The sequence below is a fragment of the Mirounga leonina genome, unplaced genomic scaffold (assembly GCF_011800145.1).
Source record: "Mirounga leonina isolate KUSES-001 unplaced genomic scaffold, KU_Mleo_1.0 Mir_200, whole genome shotgun sequence".
Lineage (NCBI taxonomy): Eukaryota > Metazoa > Chordata > Mammalia > Carnivora > Phocidae > Mirounga > Mirounga leonina.
The window spans coordinates 265057-283276 of NW_023270503.1; the positions used below are offsets into that span (position 1 = coordinate 265057).

At 52.3% G+C, this 18220-nt stretch overlaps 1 protein-coding gene across 2 annotated transcripts; it reads right to left on the reverse strand.

The window, feature by feature from the left end:
• Positions 1 to 142: 142 nt before the first annotated feature.
• On the reverse strand, positions 143 to 18046 carry CTNS (cystinosin, lysosomal cystine transporter). 2 transcript variants are annotated; one of them, XM_035027509.1, is made up of 11 exons: positions 17709 to 18046; positions 14963 to 15042; positions 10905 to 10983; positions 9482 to 9566; positions 6325 to 6428; positions 6071 to 6202; positions 5192 to 5291; positions 4980 to 5099; positions 3767 to 3937; positions 1877 to 1994; positions 143 to 1579 (listed from the first exon to the last, which is right to left on the reverse strand). In XM_035027509.1, exons 2-11 carry the CDS (start codon positions 15021 to 15023, stop codon positions 1446 to 1448), a joined length of 1104 nt encoding a protein of 367 aa, XP_034883400.1. In that variant the 5' UTR covers positions 15024 to 15042; positions 17709 to 18046; the 3' UTR covers positions 143 to 1445. The 2 variants fall into 2 exon arrangements, with proteins under 2 accessions (XP_034883400.1, XP_034883401.1); XM_035027510.1 differs by lacking the exon at positions 17709 to 18046 and having other exon boundaries at positions 14963 to 15381.
• Positions 18047 to 18220: the final 174 nt, after the last annotated feature.

Below are 18220 nucleotides of genomic sequence, written 5' to 3' on the forward strand. Positions count from 1 at the left end.
GCAGCTACCTCGCCATCAGCATACTTTGCAACCCATGCGTTTCCTTACGTGAAGTGAGTAGTGCTGTCTCCCTAAACCCTAAGGATTGGTTCTGAAGCCAACACACCTGTCCTCCCACATCTGGCAAAATGCTCCGTGTGCAGAAAGGAAACAAATCAGGTTTTAATTAAGGATATAAGCACCTCATTAATCTCGTAGTAAAAAGTCTGAGAGTGAGCTGACAAGGCACATCCTGGGACCCTCCCCTCCTGCCACAGGAAGGATAGCTGCCTGGGAAAAGAGGGAAAGAGGTTTGGAATAAGGGTTGGGCCCATGAGGACTATGTGAGGTGGTCTCAAGTCCTTAGGTGAGGCTCCTGAATAGCCAAAAAATTGGTGAGTCTCAGGAAGGTGTCGGGTAAGTGAAGGAAGGGGGCCAGCCCTCCCCTACAGGGGAGCTACTCTCACCATTTGGCAGGTCTTCTGGCCTCTAAGGCACAGAATGGTGTGTGTGTGTGTGTGCATGCGCACACGTGTCCTACACTCAGTCACAAGATAAGGAGCAGCTGAAGGGGTACATAGGGTCCCTGACTCTGGGAAAGTAGAGGTAGGCAGAAGGTGAAGAAATTAAGCCACTCACTTCCAAAACATCCCTCCAAAAAATCCAAAAGGGGGTACTATGATAAAGATCCAGAGGCTTTGGGCGTAAGCGTAGCTCAGAACCAATCTGTTGGGCACCTCAAGGCTCAGAAATCCAGTTTCTTTACCAGACCCTAGCCTGGGCCACCTGTGATTACAGTTGTGGGTGTTGAATTATGTAGAATGAGTGTCAGGAAGATGAATGCTCAGAGCATGTGGCCTTCAGAGAAGGGACCCCCTCCCCCAAGGCCTAACCCCCAATCAGTCCTGTCCCCTCTGCCACCAGCATCAGCACCAGCACCTCTGAGTCCGCTGGCCACACCACCTGGCTGCTTGGGTCTCTGGGAACACAGCAGTGGCAGCAAAGCAGCCTTGGCTCACAACTGGGGGTCAGTCCTTCAAGCTGCTCCCAGAAACACTGGCTGCTTAGGTCAAGGCCTTCGGCTCCAAGTTCAGCACCCAATCCTGCCTGGGACAGCTGTCCGAACCCGTGTGTGCTGCCTGAAGCCTTAAAGAAAATAGAGACGGTGGCACCGAGATGCAGGAGGGCCAGACGCCCGGCTGGCAAGGCCTGGGAGGGGCCGTCAGCGGTGTGGTTTTCCATCTCAGAGCGGAGTCTGGTGTCTGTCTCAGGGGGAGGCTCCTCCCCAGCCCGGCCTGGGAGAGTCCTGGCTGAAGGCAGGCTGGTTTGTGTGTAAGACGTTTGGCCCTGAGGAAGAGAGCACTTCAACACTGTCAGCACACTGAGCCAGCCCTGCGCTCCAGCCTCTGCCTCAGCCTTCCTGGTGGGCACACGACCCGGGGCCATTTATGCTGGGTCCCTGGGTGCTAGTTGAGTTGGTCATACCCTGGTTTCTTTCTGTATAAGCAGAAGTGCTGAATGAAGAAGACAATATCGAAGAAGATGGAGAAGAGGCCGAGTCCAAACTTGGTTGGGTCTCCAAAGATCAGTGTCCACTGCTCTGTTAACAGTCACAGGGGACAGAGTTTGGGTTTAAGTTGGCAGCTCCTGAAACAGCTGGAGCATGTGGGGCAGCGGGGCTGTGTGGGGGTGGGGAGGTGTCCTCATCAGCCCAGAAAAACCACAAATCCTCCAGCTGCAAAGGCCCCTAGGTGAGTCTCCCCTGGGTGCTGGGACTGGGTTGGATTCTCAGGCTGAAGGGCTGGGGGGTGGGGGGGGGAGAGGTATCCCAGGAAGCCTGGCCCCACCCTGTGCCTGCAGCCCACCAGATGGGCAGGCAGCCTGCTGGCTGACTCACCATTGTTGTAGGACTGGAGGAACATCTGGAGGAGGCTGAAGCTGCCCCCAGTGAAGTCCAGAAGCACGTTACCAATGCTCCAGCCCTCGGTGCTTTTGTAGTAAAAGTTCATGTAGGCCTAGGTCAGACAGACAGAACGATGGCAGTGAGGGGGCTGGGTGGCTGCCTCTTAGACCTTGTGACCGTCACTCCAAACAAGAGCAGCTCTCATTCCTCCCACTCATGTGCTTGGGCCTCGGCATCAAGGAACACAGTGACCTTTGGGCTCTGACAAGTCCCCACCAGCAGAGGGAACAGTATGGGCGGGTCCCAGGGTCTCATGTGGGTGCACAGCCAACAGCTCTTCTCCTCGCATCCCTGCACCTCACAACTGCAAAGGAGGGGGAGATGTTGCTTCTCCATCTTCTTTATCCTTCCCTGTTCTGGGGTGAAACCCTATCCTGGTTTTCTAGCAACTGATTTTTCTTCTCACTTCCAGTGAAGGAGAAACAGCCTGGACTTCATGTTGTCCTTATGAACATGGGCTAGGAGTCAACTTCCTGGTCTGGCATCCCAGCTCCACCACTAGAGGGAGGTTATCTTGGGAGTGTTACTGAAGTTCTAACCTCAGTTTTCCCCATCTGTAGACTGGACTTGACTCCCCCCTCAGCTCTGGCTGGGCTCTGGAGACTCCATCTCAGGCTTCCTAGGTCTAGTCGGTGGGTCCACTTGGACATCCCCCCACTTTCTGCTGCCACTGTCCACATCCTTCCTCCAAAGCCAGAACCCTCTGGACTTCTCTGACTGGGGCAAACCTCCTTATCACCCAAGAGGATGTGGCCTCTGTAGTGGTCTTCCCTCAGTCAGCCTCCCGTCAAGTCCCCTTCTTCATCCTCTCCCACCCTCTTTCACGCTTGTGGCCACCTCTCTAGTCTTGGGACAATTCCAAACATCTGCAAGTGGAGCTCCTGCCTCCTGGGTTGACCAGGCCCAAGCCTTCCCACACTCAGGGACTGTGGGCCCTACCTCCCTCAAGACCTCCCCCCGCCCACTCCGAAGCCTTCTTCCCCAGCCCCCGAAGGCCTGACCCTACCTTTTTAGCTTCAACAGTGCTTCTTGGTGCCTCCCGCACTCCTCTGACTGTGCAGACTGCCCCCAGCCTAGAATGCCCCCTCCTCTCTTGCCCACAAAATTAAGTCCTGCTCATCCATAAGAGCCTGGATCTGTTTCCAAGCCCTCCAAGAGACAGGCCTGGACTCTGGCCCAAATGCTCTCCTTCCTGAGCCCATGAAATACCAGGTTCCCTGCACTGGGGAAACTGAAAAGGAGGCTCCTCCGTGGGAGACGGGGCAAGTCAGAGGAGGCCCTAGATTCCGGGGTGGAGCCCGCCAGTGGCTGCTGTCCTGCGCGCCTCCCCTGCTCCTGGGCCGTCTGGGCTAAGGGGGAAGATGTGCTAGACTCTAAGTCTCTGCATCTGAATAGGACCCAGTACTTGAGGGAGCACGCTGAGGGCCCCTAGGGTGGACCCCGGATGGGACCTCTGAAGAAAACCTCTCTGGATGGGAGACAGAGGTCGAGGTCGCAGTGCTGGGCCGCTTTCCCAAGTCTCCTGCCGCTGCCTGTCCGGGTCACCGGCTGTAGCAATGGGGGGCAGAACTGATGTGCGTAGGAAAGACTGGGATGGCGGGACAAGTGACCTGACTCTCAGAGCGGAGCCTGAGCTCAGAGAAGTCTCCACTGACCCTCGGGTGGTTCCTGGCTCCAGGGAAGAGCGGCAGTGCTTACGGCCAGCTTTCTGCCTGGCCCTGCGCTGTGGCACATCTCCTCACCCCAGCTAGAAGCTGCCCCATGCGAGCAGCACCCAGGCCCTGGGTCTCATCCCTCTCACGCTAATGGCCATGCGAAGAGTACCTGGGGAAAATACTTGACCAGCGTCACTGCGAGCTTGATGTAGGAGAAGCAGAAGAGAAATCGCAGCCATGGGATTACCCCGACCGCAGCCAAAACCACGGTGATGAGCACGAAGACCCAGGAGAGCACCAGGAAGCTGACGGCAGGCCAGGACACATGCTGGTTGCCTCGCTGAGGATGACCGAGAAAAGGAAAGGGAGTAGGTGGTAGGGGTTGGGGGGTTGGGCACAGAAAGCCCAGTACCAATCACCCCGTTGTCACTAGCAGGGTCTCTACTGCAGTCCTTCTTAGACTTTCCAGAGCCCATTTCTTCCCGTTCCCACATTGCAGAACTGGGTGCCCATCGGAGGCCACCAGGAGCTGGGAATGTGGCCTGCAACACACTGGAGGCCTGTGCCTCGTGCCATGATCCAGGTGGAGCCTGATCATCTCTGGAACCCATCCCTCGCCCCTCCCTTTCCCCAGAGCAGGCCTTCACCGAGCTTCAAAGCAAAGGGTAAGAAAACCTAGAGAGTTCGTGAAGGTAGGAGCCAAGCAGTCCCTGGCTGACCTTGCATGTGCAGAGGGAGCTCCCCGAGGGAAGCAGTGTATCCAGTGAGAGAAAACATACCTATCAGTGTGAGTCCCTGAAAACCGGCCTAATGGTGGCGCCTTTCTCTGCTGAGACGCCCAACAGCCCTCCAGCACTCCAGCTAAGGCCGGTCTCCTCAGCATGGCACTGTAGACCCCTCAGGAGACCCCGAGCCCCAGCCACACCCATTTGCTCATAGTTCTCACTGTTCCTTGGCCTTCACAGCTCTGCCCTCCAGCTGGGGCTGCCCCACCCTGGCCCGCTTCCCCATCCCCATGGCAACATCACTTTCACTGTGGACCACAACCCCATGCCACTTCCTTGATGCCCTCCTTCCCTCTCCTCCCTGGCTGTGCCAGGGCCTCCATGAGCCGCCTGTGTCCTCCCCTCCCGCTCGGCTCTCAGCCTGCTGGGTCATCACTGCCTCTCTGTGTCCCTCATCCCAGACCTGGGGTCCTGAGAGCTTGGGTTCATGGGTGTTCCCTGTACCCAGCACAGGGCCGGGTCTACTCTCTCAGCCTCAGTAAGTAGATGCTGACTTTCTGTGTCTTCTGTAACATGGGAAGTATGGCCAACAGGTGGTGGGGGTGGGTGTTGGCCCAGGGAGCCCGAGGTGGGGTGGGCACCAGATTCATCTCTCACCTCATAGAGGAAGCACTGCACCATGACAACCAGGGTGAGGGCGACTGCGTGCAGACTGAAGAAGACATCATTACTGTCCACGGGGTTCACCCCATTGGGATATGTGAGGAAAAACTGCTCCTGGTTGAGGGGTTGGGAGAAGCTTGGGGGTGAGGTGCAGCCAGGCTACCAAGCAGCTGGGGCCGGGCTGCAGTGGGCAGGCAGTGCCATACCTTGATGTAGGGTACCCAGAGGAGACCAATGTTGAACACGCTGTAGGCCACGAAGCCTGTCAGGTTCAGGGCCACGAAATCAAAGCTCAGGCCAATGACACTGTGGCATGGGAGCAATGAAGAGACAAAGGGCAAAGGGTGAGACTGCGGGGAAGGGAGGGGACAGAGCTCCCAACGCATGGGGAGGAGGGCCCAGCTCTCCCAAGGACAGCACCGTCCTCAGGTCCCTTTGCATGCCCCAATCAACGCCACCCAATCGCACCCTCTTGGGAACGTTTCCTTCCTCCCTCCCTCCCTCGTCTCCTGCCTCTTCAAGTCCTGGCCCCAGAGGGAAGTCCTGAGCCTCCTCCACAGAGGAAGCATCTTCCACCCCCACCCCCCACCGGCTCCCAGCTCCGTAGCCCCCCACAAGGCCCATCTGATGGGGGTGACCACAGGAGAGCTGGAGTTCTTGCTGTGCAGACACAACTCCAGGCCCACTTTGTCTTTAAAGTCAGGGTGGGGCACCTTAGCCTGCGAGGCTGAAGGACCCAGCTCCGGCACAGCAGCCAGACCGGCCACTAACCCCTCCAGGGCCGGGTGGACCAAGAACAGAGCAGATGTGGTGCAATCCCCCAACCCTGCCCAGTCTCCACTTCCCTGAAAAGCCCCATTTTGTTGCTTTCACATGGAGGAACTGAACTGGGCCGCAGACCAAATGCCCAGAGCTGCAAGTCCTGCCACAGGCTCTTAGAGCTTTCACACTGGACACTTTCTAGAAAGGGCAAGAAGAGAGAACAGCAGAGGAGGAAAGTCTGAACCCATGCTGCCTACAGCCTCTCTGGAATGCCTCTCATCTTACTAGCCTCAAGGGACTTCACGTAAAGCTTAGCAGGTTACCTTTTCCGCCTCCAGTTGGTAATCACCTGAGGGTAGAAGGAGATGGACCAGGCCACAAAGTAAATCCAGCCAATCACCTGGTTTATGATGCTAACGACGCTGCTGTGGATGACCAAAAAGTGGATCCTCGGGCTAGAAAGAATTTGGGGACTGAGATGAGCTGAGGCTGAGCCTGAAGGAAACCCCCCACGTACCCAACATTGCCTGCCTCCCGTCTTATCATTTAAGGCCCGCGTGGGCTGAGGTCAGCCTACCCGGTCTGGTTGGAATGATTTCCGTGCAGATAAACAGTAACTTGTCCAACATCTTGAGATGTCACTTGAAAAGAGGAATCTGTCACTCCGGGAGGAACCACAACCTGTTAAGAAAACTGAATTCGATCTGGTGCTACAGTTATTAGGACCTCACTGAGTGTCCAGCTCCAGGCTACACTCTAGGGAATGATGGGACAGATCACACACAGTCCCTGCCTTCCAAGAGCTTACTAACAGGAGGGAGAAACACTGGACCAATTACTTGCCCCCCCCCGCCCCAATACCCGTGTGTTAGACGTTCTGAGCAGAACAACAGCCCTGCCCTGAGGCCCTCCCCTGCCTCAACTACCAGGGAAGGTGGGATAGCTCGATCTCAGGCAAGTTATTCAAGCTCTGACCTCAGTTTGCTCACCGGTACAAGGGGATAACAGAAGTGTCTACCTTACAAGGTTGCTATGAATGGCATAATGTCCATAAATACCATGACTGCTATTCTACTTCTGTTATAACGGAAGGCTCCTTAATACCCACAGACGATGTCTGCCCCATGCCCAGTGTGGCTGCCAAGTGACAAAACAGAAGACAGACACCTGTCAGGGAGAACATTCTTACCCTCCTTTCTGTCCAACACTTATCAAAAGCTCTGCTCTGAGAAACAGTACTCGGAGGCCTGCCTGCAATATCTGATCTCCCAGTCACCCGCCCCACCCCCGACATTCTCAAATCTCCCAAGTGTGGCAGGGAGCAGAATGATACCTTCCCTGAACCAACTGTCTCCCCCTCTTTGTTCCTTGGATATTGCTCTGGGCCCCAGACCTCTACCCATACCACAGGCATTGTGAGGATGCAGCCATTAGAATTCAGTGGCTTCTTTATGAGGACCCTGGAAGGACCGTCTTTTTGGTTTTAGTGCTGGAAATCAGGGGGCTTTGGCAGAACAAGTGAAATGGTATAAGCAGCTGCAGCAAAGCCCAGAGTCTGATTCATGGCCCACCTCTTGCAAGCTACATCCTCATGACATGTACTACTCTCGGCTACTTTTTCTTATTTTTACCAAGGTTTTTTTTTTGGCCATGTTGGTTGTATATTTGTAAGTGGCCACTCAGTCCCTTCAGGAACTAGGCAGGAAGAAAACTGGTCAACTGGAAATCAACTGATACAAGGCAAAAGGAAATCATAACTATCACTATCTTTTTTTAAAATTATTATTAAGCTTTATTTTTAATTAATTTATTTTTTTAGAGAGAGAGTGCGCACAAGTGGGGAGGTGCAGAGGGAGAAGGAGAAAAATCTTAAGTTGGCTCCACACTCAGCATGGAGCTTGATGCGGGGCTCGATCTTACGACCCTGAGATCACGACCTGAGCTGAAATCAAGAGTCAGACACTTAGCCGACTGAGCCACCCAGGCGCCCCAATAAACTTTATTTTGAAAACAGTTTTAGGTCTACAGCGAAATTTATCACTATTTTTTACTGAGTGCTTTCTTTCTACATGCCAGATACAATTCTAGACATTTTATACTTGCTACAGCTTTTAATGCTCACAACCCTGTCAAGTAGACATTACTAACGTTATGTCTACAAATGAGGAATCTGCGATGTATCGGGTGGAGTACCTTATCCAAGGCTCACGGGTCAGGCTTCTAGACTACCTGACCCCCAAGTTCTAACCAGTGGTTTCCAAAGGCACAGGGAGTAGATAGGAGTGCTTAGAGCTGGATGGGGAGGGGCCATATAGGTTGGCCCCTGGAAAGTGGGTTGGCGCCCATATAGATCATTTCTATAACTGGATTTGACTTTCCACCATATAATTTTTAAAAAATTATAGTTGACATACAATGTTATCCACCATTAAATTTATATAAAATTGAATTATCACATAATGTGCAGAAAAGTACACACATCACAGCCTGATGAAGTAACAACCACAAACCAAGATCAAACACTTAGGTCAAGAAACGGAACACTTCCAGCACCCTAGAAGCCTTATTCTGCTCCTTTCCAGTCACACCTGATCCCCAAGGGGAGACTGCTATGCTAACCAACACCACGGACTGGCCCTGACTGTGTTTGCACTTTACGCCCAAGGAAGCGTACGGTGTAGGCTTCTCTGCATCAGCCTTTTTTTTGCTTAAGATCATGTTTGACTTTTACTGGCCCTAAACTAGGTGATTAACGTCCTTCCTCAGACTCTAAGTTTGATCTGTGGATCAAACCAGACCTCAGCTGGGTGCCACAGTCTGCTCTAAGAACCAATGCCTTTTCTTACCCTGCAGCAGGCTTCATGCCCCAGGGCAGGGGGAAAGTTGTGAGAAATGGCTCTGTCTAATGAGGTGTGGTGTTCACCAGAGGGTGAGAGAGGACTGCCTTCCCACGCAAGGCCCTTCTGGGTTGACACCCTTTATCTGATCACATGCTTCAGTACTATTTTCTCGCCGGGGCCTCATAGCCAACCTGCAGCCCATTTCTACAACCACACAGGGCCTCGTGACATGCTGCGTAGTTATCCCTGCATACAGCTTGTCTATTTTTTTTTTTTAACTCTTGTTTATTCTCTATATTGCTGCCTTCCCTACTGATATTTTTTTATCTAGTCAATTGGTAATTGCTCAAATGTTGGTAAGGTAGAAGCAGTGTGTATATTAACAGATAAATGCATAAGGACGATGAATTGTCATTGTTAGCATTTGGCACTGGTTTCTGGAAATAACATTCAACCAATGGAATCTCGGAAGAGTGCTTTGCAAACTTCAGTGGGGGCCTAAGTCATCTGGACATCTTGCTCATATGCAGGTTTTGAATCAGTAGGTTTGGGATGGGGCCCACGATTCTGCATTTCGAAAAGATCTTCAAGCAGGGACAGTACATTGGGTCCGCCAATGCCCTCTATGCAGCCAAGCTTTAGAAAGCTATCTGATTATGAATTTCTTCTACGTTCCCAGAACCATTTTTGCCTCAAATTTCTTACTACCACCTTCCTCATTCCATCTACATGGCATAAAATGGCCATCCTCAAATTGATGAACAAAGCCCAAATCAGAGATTTTTAGAATGATGGAACAGGAGCAGCCCACGGTATAAAAACAAGGTGGCCTAATTCTAAAAGCACTTTCTTAAAAAGTATTTTATTACCCAGCAGTTAAAATTCATTACTTACTTCATCAGGGAGCTCAAGGATAGTAACATTTTTTGAACGAAATGTGATTTGAAAAGTGATCACCAAGGTTGCATTTAATGGATGCCTGTGGAGGATAAGAGTCTGATTACTGCTGAGAAGTTGGACACTGTGAGATCTCAACCAACCCTCTGGATTTCACACAGGGCCTGTCACTGCTCAAGCAATTATAATTAAGTGCTATGTGCTAGGCCCTGAGCGGTAGAGGTGGGGTCCTTGCTCCTAGGAGCTTTTCATCGGTTTCGGGAGACAAGAGGCCCACAGGGGCCAGGTGAGAACATGAGAAGGTGGGGAACAGGTTGTGACTGCCAAATCAGGTGTCCAGAGGCCAAGAGGACCATGCCATCTGCTCTGGTAGAGAAGGCTTTAAAGGGCTTGGGTCTGAGCAGGGACCAGTGTGTCCCCAGAAAGCCAGGAGACATGTCCGATGGGAGTAGCTGGTGGTGTCCTCAAGTGTGAATGTACAGACCTGGAGTGAATTTGGAAGGCCATGGAAAGCCCCTTGAGGATTCTGGAGAGGGGTGATGTGGTGAGGGGAAGGCTTGTCAGATTTATAAGGTGTCCATGTAGAGGGGTGGCAGGAGCTGGGATGGAATGCAGGTTGCTATCAAAGCTTTGGTTTGAGATCAGACTTCCTAGGAGAGGTGAAGAAAAGGAAGAAGCGTAAAGAGAAAAGGACAAGGTTCTAGGTCCTAGGGAATCCTCACAGCTGGGAGGCAAGAGTAGGGAGAAGCAGTAAAGGATAGGGAAGAGGCAGGCTCTCTGGCGGTCTGTACTAGGTTGGCACCTCACACCTGAACCAGCAGAGGTTAACCAGTAAGACACTCAGAAAAGGCCAAGCGGGAATGTCACCATGAATGGGATCCACTCAATAAGATCACTTCTGCTTTCAGAAGGGATCTCGGAAGTGCTGCCGAACAGCTCAGCTCCTTGCCCCTTGACCTTCAGGGCTCTCATCAAATACTTAGAGCCTTGGAAGGGACCACTCTGAGGTCTGGCATCAACTGCTGGTCACTCAAGGCCATCTCTCAGCTGGGGAAAAGGTTCATGTCTCTAGGGGGAAGCCCCCTTCCTCCTCCTCCAACCAGAAACAAGGACTCAGTGGCCGGGAGTAGAGAGACTCTAGGACCTGAGTCTGCAGACCACCTGCTATCACCTCTCTTTCTCTGGCTTGTCTTTTTTTTTTTTTTTTTTTTTTTAAAGCTTATTTTATTTTCTCAGGAGAGAAGGGACTTGATACCACCATACAGAAGATCCACTGGCCCTAGGGTTCTCTGGCTTGTCTTAAAGTAAAGAGGCCAAGGTATCACATTTGAAATATGAACAGATAGAACCAGGGGTCAGCCCTGACCTGCCATGGGGTGAATGAACTGGGCTGATGACAGAGTTGGGCCCGGGAACTTACTGAAGCGTGATGCTGATGTTGGCTGAGCTTCCATTTTCCAGCTTCACAGTGGGAGGAACAGTGAAGTCGACTGTCGACTCTGGAAGGACCCAAACCAATGACAAATCGTTAGGTCAGAGAACTCAGGCTCACAAGGAAAAACTGGGATGAGGCTCCTCAACATCTGAACTCATGAGCTCTGACTCATGACAACCCCCATCTTCTAGAAGAAGACATGGAGGTCCTGAGAGGGTAGGTGATGGGCCTGGAAACCTGAGCCTTCATTATGCTCTTTCCCCTTCTGCTGCCAGAGAGAGGTAGACACAGGCCTGAGCAGGAAACACTGTAGCTTCTTCTTCCCCACACTGAGAGGTTTGAGGCTGAGTTATCCAGAGTTTTAGAACAATGGAGCCCCAAATTTGTCACACAGGAATTCATGCATCGATCTGGGACTGAAAAATGTGGACTTGAGCCACCTCTTCAGATGGGAAAGCACAGGGGGTCTCCTCTGTTCATGGAGCCAAAATGGCCCTGCAGAACTGGTCACTCTCAGAGACACACAGGGCCCAGCTATCCTGTTTCTAAAGAACGCCTTTGGGCTCTGTACTAACCCATAAAACCCATTCACTGATTCCCTTCCTGAGACTGACTATGCTGGGGAGTGGGGGGAAAATGGTGTATACCACAATCTCACTATCGGGGATTTCTTCTTGGCATTAAGGTGTTAATGCAGAATAAGGTAGACAAATAGGCCTTGGGAGTAAGGGAGGAAGCAGGTTTGGGAGGCCAAATACCCCAGAGCAACTTGGCCATAGAACCAGAGTGAGAGAGCCTCTCTCTGACCTTTCCCTGTGTTCTTTGGGCAGCCCACACTTGCACCCCACCCTACTCCCAGGTGCACTCAAAGCCCCAGGCCCCTGTCCACTTCACCTCCCTTACCTCAGGGCCTTCAGGGTTATGCAAGGACTAAGGAGTGGTCATGAAGCTAGACTGGGCAGGAAGGGAGCCCATAGGGGAAAGGAGCTTAACTTGATTAGGATGGTCCTTGTAGGGGGAGCGGCTGCAGGCAGGGCCCAGGTTTCTCTCTCCCCAGTTCCCTCTAGGCAGAAGATAAATAAGATCTGAAGTTTTAGGTGTTCAGGTTGGAGGGGAACTTAAAAGTTCCCTGATATAACCTCCACTGTCTGATCCCCTTTTTCATTACTCCTACCTGGAAGTTGCCCTTCCTCTGCCTAAACACCTCCCAAGAATGGTAACCTCATCTCCTGCAAAGGATTTGGCCAGCTTGGAACTTGTACTTCTGGGCATGGCTCTGAGAGCCGCCTTCTCCATGACAACCCCACACACATGAATGTGGATAAAGGCTCTGTCACCTGCACCTGCAAGCCTCCAAGCTGAGACTCCCACAGTCTGAGGTCTCTAGTCTCAGCACTCTCCTCACACCTGCCTGGCGTCCCACTGAGTGGGCATGTCCCCATGTTGGCCCCTGCAAAGGCCAAGCCTCTCACAGCTGAGTAGGACGACCCCTCCCTTATGTGTAGCCTCAGGGCCCGGAGGCAGCTTTGGCAACTCTGCCCCTTCTTTTTCACAGTCTGATAGCAACCTGAGGCTTTGTTCTGGGCTTGCACAGCTGGGGGGCAGTAGGACTTAAGGTCTCTGATGTTACTTTCTACCGAGAGTTGAGGACCACACCAGAGAAGCAAAACCATTGACGAGACAGTGCCCAGGACAGAGATACTGAAAGTGATGCCAGGCAGCCCCCCACACCTCTGGGGCAACCCATAACCTCTGGGGCCCGAAGGTTCTGCTGGGCTGTGGTCACGGTGAGAGGTCCGCGTGGCCTTTGCTCTTCCATATTCTTTGCACTTTACAAGAGGAGGCTGTGAGCGCCTGAGAACCAGATCAGGGAATGTTTACTTTCCCCTCACTTGGCTCTTAGCAGCTGAGAGACTGGGCTCTGAAGTCACACGGTCCACCCTGGCTTTGTGCCTTCCTTGCTCTTAACCTCTCTATGGGGCTCTATTTCCTCACCTGTAAGATGGGGAGCACGGCACTACGTATTTCACATGGCGCCGTGAAGACACAGTGTGGGAGTGTTTGTGACACACTTCCCATGTGGCCCGAGTGCTAGATGATTGCTGGTGACTGTTCTCATCATGTAAACACTGTAGGACATTTTCAAGCCCAAGATGGAAGGCAGTTATGAAGCAGGCATAATTTCCAGAGAGAGCACATTTTAAAGTTTGCCCTTGGGCAAGAGTCTCGGGACACCACATCAGAATTACCAAACAAGTCTTCATGGAATCACCTGAAGTTTCCCCTAAGGAAGGGTTTTTTTTCCAAAGGAATACTTATTGGCACCCTCCACTGCGCTCCCCATTCCACCCACTCTGCCTCATGGTTCACCCATTCTCTAATTATTGTAACGGTGAGAGGTGGGTATTATCCTTCCCAATTCGGATATAAGGAAACAGAATCCCAAGAGGGCAAGTGTCTTGCCCACATAGCTCAGACATGGTGGAGGCAGGATTCAAACCCAGGCCTGTCTGGCCCAAGGCCCAGCTTCTTGGCAGTAGGTGGCAGTGCCTCAAGATTCCACCCAGGGAAGTCAGAGACTGATCATCTCATCCACAGTCCTTGATGACCAAACCCCAAAGCAAAGAAGAAGACAAGCAGAATGAGCTCAGAACCCCAATTCTAGTCACTTGATTTCATGGTGTTTCCACTACTCTTTTTCAATGACATTCAGGAAAGGAAGCAAAGAGTAATACGGAGCAGGGATCCTATGCAGGTGTCACCTTTGGGGACTCTGTGACTTTGGGGAAGACTTTTTGGGTCGAAGTTTCCCCTCCGTGTAACTGCGGTGGTGGTAGCCAGATGTGCTCTTCTTTCCTGCCTTTATCTAAAGCCTGACATTGCAGAGCAGTTCTAGAATGGGGCTCTGGAATTTGTATGGAGAAACACCAGGCTTCAGGGTACCATCTTTCTGTTCCTGGAAATTGTTTCTCCACAAGGTGTGACTGCAAAGTAACATGACTGATTATTTAACAAACCTAGAAGAGCCTTCAAGAGGCCACATAACTGTAATGGTACAGCCACTGTGTACAGCTCTCAGGAAGCTTCGGCAGGATTTGTATTGTTTGTATAAGGGTCATTTGAAATCCTTAGTCGGGGGTTTTACGACATATTTGATTTTTTAAAAAAGATTTTATTCATTCGTTCGACAGAGAGAGAGAACACAAACCAGGGGAGCGGAGAGGGAGAGGGAGAAGCAGGCTCCCCACTGAGCAGGGAGCCCAGCACGGGGCTCGATCCCAGGACCCTGGGATCATGACCTGAGCCGAAGGCAGACGCTTAACCGACAGCCACCCAGGCGCCCCAAGATATATTTGATTTTTGACAACAGCCAAGCTGATGATCAAAATAACCAGCCTGCCATCCTAGGAGTGCTAAACACTTTCCGTCCTCTTCATGGAAGGAATTTCAGCAATGTTTTAGGCAGTGGGAGAAGTGATAGAATGATGCAGACCTCTAACGGCCCTGCTGCTCTTACAAACCTCACAAGGATGCCCAAACCCCAAGGTATTTTTTGACAACCAGCCTGTGTTATGTGAGGCCCCTAGCCGCCCTTGGGCTGCTGCATCCTGTTCCTCGGTTTCTCTCTAAAAGAAGGTTTTTCCATCTTACAAGGGGATGCCTGGCAGACTCCTCAGGTATCTGAACCTGACAGAAGAACCAGGTGCAACAAGATGGCCACCCCATTTGCTTCTGCAGCATCTCCTAGGACCTATAATTCCTTCTGTGAGGTCCACAGAACAGGGAGTTGTTGAAGCTCTGCAGTTTGACTTTGGTGGTACAGAAAAGGTAATAGGGACCCCATGGAAGAAGGTCAATTATTTGTGAAAGTCCTGAATCCCAGACCTGGGTCTGCTCCACCACCCAGTGGTCGTTTGGCCAAGGAGCCAGCAGACACATGCAGTCTGGACAATCCTGAACCCTTGGCTACGAACAGGTCTGGCTACTTACTCTATTGCACCATCTCCCTCTTTACAAAGTTGATGACCCATTTCTAAACTCACCACATTTCTCTATGAGCTTCAGGGGAAGAAGGATAAAAATAATCAGCCAACTCCTTATCATGTTCCTCAATTTCAAAGAACTAGGAAGAAAAACAAACAGCAAGAGAAGTTCAGGTTAAAGTTGGAGCAGCTCAGCAACAAATGGACCACGGCACAGACAGTTCCTAAAGGGCTTTCACCTCACACCAGTGACCTCACATGCTTTGCATCACCAGGTGACTGGGGCGTGCGGTGTGTGGAACATAGCTTTCTTTGATATGTGGAGCCATGGGCTCAGAGAGGCTAAGTGTGTTGTGTAAGGCTCCACTCTGAGGAAGAAGACAAACACCAAATTTTTCCCTCTTCAACTGCTTCTTGTAACCTTGTTAACAAAAAGAAAGAATGCAGTTTTATCGGCTGGGGGTCCTTTTTTTTCAAAAAGTTATCCAAATTGTGGTCAGATATTTGACTTTGTGAACCTATGAACCTTAAGGAAATTAATTTCATTCCTTGTCCTGGGTCAAAAGCCTAAGGGGCTAATGCCACCACCTGACACCGGGTTAAGACTTTTTCATTTGACAAGTGTCACCTCTCCAGGACTGGCAGGGATCACTCATAATGGGGACCCAGTGAGGGAGGCGCCCCAGATTAGCCCAGGGGAAACTCAGTGGTTAAGTGAGGGAGATGCACTACATAACACCTATAACCCCAAAGCACAGCAGGTGAACCACGTGTCAAGATGGGGCAGGTCAGCATGGATATCTCTAACTTGGTCTGCACATACTGCCTTGGCATGCAGAGCCTAGGCCCTCCCACCTGACAGCCTCTGGGGAGTCCCGTGGGGAGAGCTAGGAGAGGTCTGTGTGGAAACACCTCTCTGATTTCAGTTTTCCCAAAGGGCCTCAAGGAACCTCCTAATACATCCCTCCCTTCAAAGACATCTTCCTGACTGCTCCAGCCTGCCTGATCTCTGCCTGTCCCTGTCTCCTCCGGGGGCCTCTCTGCCTGGGGCAGCTCCCTTTGATCGGTTAGGTCTTACTTCAGGAGCTTTCCCACCTGCTGGCACTGACCTGCTCTGTCTCTGGCCTCCTCTGGATTCCTTGCCTTTGGTGCTGTATCCCTGTGCTCCCTACCACCCACTTTCTGTACCCTGACCTGCAGGGAATTGCTCTGCTGTGTCTGTGGAGTGAGCACGGGTCTCCCGTTCACTCTTGCCACTCTCTGCTCCTCACACCTGCCTGTGTCCTTAGGTTCAGGATTCAGAATGTCCCTCAGGGTAGAGTCTGCGTTCCCCGCCCCTGGAAATCAGATATGAACCAAGCCTAACCAGCTCCTCTCATCCTGCAGGAGCGGAATGTGGACTAAGAAACTCAAATGTTTGGTCAGCAAAAGTCCCGCCCCGCCCGACCCAGAGTCTGAGATACATACCTTGCAGGAAAGACACCAGGACAGATAGACACTGAGAAGTAAGTCGATTAAAATGTCAGAAAAACGTCAGAGTGATAGCTATACACTAAAACTATGTCTTGTGAATGCTACAAGGTAGAAATATAGAATTTCACGACAATGGGCTCTTTCGGGCATGCCCCTCTTCCTGTGTTAAGTTCTATCTTCCAGGTGTCACTCAGATACCATTTCAAGAGGTCTCCCACTCCCAAACCATGCACCCCTGGAGCAACCTGGGGTCAGGGGTCTCCAGCTCCTGTCAAGTATCTGACTTAATCCTGTCAATTGTTTTACAACCTGGAACACCTTGAGTCTCCTTCCCTTGTAGGACACAGAAAGTGTCAAAAATGTGTGCCCTGCAGACAGACTGCACAGGTTTGAACCTGGGCTCCCCATTTATTGTGTGACTTTGGGGTGCTACTTAACCTCCTCAAGCTTCAATTTCCTAATATGAAAACAAGACAGTGGGACTACATCGTAGGACTTAAACGAGCTGAAATGCATAACATGGCTTGTGGCCCTCCAAAGGGCCACAGTACACAGACAGACTTAATCAGTGGTATTAAAATTTCATAGTGGTGGGGAAGAGTTCATTAGAAAAAAAAAAGGTTGAGAAACAATGTCGTAAAACGATTACTACCGTTGCCTCGGCACCTAGCAAGCTCTCATAAAGCATAGGTGGTTATTTTTCTCAGTTCTGTTTGAAAGGTCAGTTGTCCTCCCTTCCCCCAGCCTGAAAGTCCCGGAACGCAGGGCGGGGTCTCATTCTGCTCAGTCCCCCAGAACCCAGACCCGCGCTGAGCACACCAATGGGAGTTCGTGGAATGGGCTTTTCATTTTTTTTTTTTAAAGATTTTATTTATTTATTTGAGAGCGAGAATGAGAGAGAGAGAGAGCATGAGAGGGGGGAGGGTCAGAGGCAGAAGCAGGCTCCCTGCCGAGCAGGGAGCCCGATGCCGGACTCGATCCCGGGACTCCAGGATCATGACCCGAGCCGAAGGCAGTCGCTTAACCAACTGAGCCACCCAGGCGCCCAGGAATGGGCTTTTCAGCACCTCCTCTCTCCAAAGTAATCTGCCAACTCCGCGACCCAGATTCAGGCGGCAACTCACCCGGAGGCGGGGAGGGGGCTCGGACTTGCACGGGAGTAGAGCCACCCACACCACCTCGGCAGCCCAGGGTCCCCTGCCTCCGCTCACCGGCCCGCGGGCCTTGCAACCCGTAGGCTGGCTGTCTCGAGGCCGGGACCGCTGGTGGGTGATGGAACCCTGGCGCGGCTGGAGGGGGGACTAGACGCGCGGCAAGACCTCAACCGACTTACCCTGCCAGTCTTTAGCCTCTCGGGGTCCGCCGGGTAAATGGGGGGAGGCTGTTGGGGCCGCGCCGACGCCCACCTGAGACCCTCTAGGCTCCGGGCAGCGACCACACGGACGCGGGATCCGTTTTGGACCGTACCGGCTTCCCCCGGCAGCCAGGCTTTGGACGAGGGCGGGCCAGAAGTCACCGGACTCCAGCCACCGGATTCTCGGCTAGCGGAGCTCGGTGCGATGCACGCTGGGAACTGTAGTCCGGCAGGGCTGCGGCGGAGCAGAGGGGCCCGGGCGCCTTGGCAGGGATAGGGGCTCGGGTGTGTGGGAGGCTTAAACCACTTTGAGGGACACAGAGCCTCCCGGAGCCCCCAGTGCCTGTCGCCGAACTCCGCGATACCACGGTGAGCTAGGCCGCGGCAGCGCTCCGCCGTCTTAGAGCGGCCGCCGCGTGGAACGGGGCCCCCTAGGTCCTGCCTTCCGCCGCCTGTCCCCCCATAGGCGGGGCCCGCCGGGACGGCGCGCG

Bases quoted from the DNA above. Each gene is read 5' to 3' on its own strand.
- CTNS (XM_035027509.1), bottom strand. From the start codon at position 15,023: ATGATAAGGAGTTGGCTGATTATTTTTATCCTTCTTCCCCTGAAGCTC. The intron at 5,292-6,070 runs GTAACCTGCTAA...CCCATGCCACAG, and splicing joins ACCAACTGGAGGCGGAAAAG to TGTCATTGGCCTGAGCTTTG. The intron at 1,580-1,876 runs GTGAGTCAGCCA...GACTGTTAACAG, and splicing joins CCTCCAGTCCTACAACAATG to AGCAGTGGACACTGATCTTT.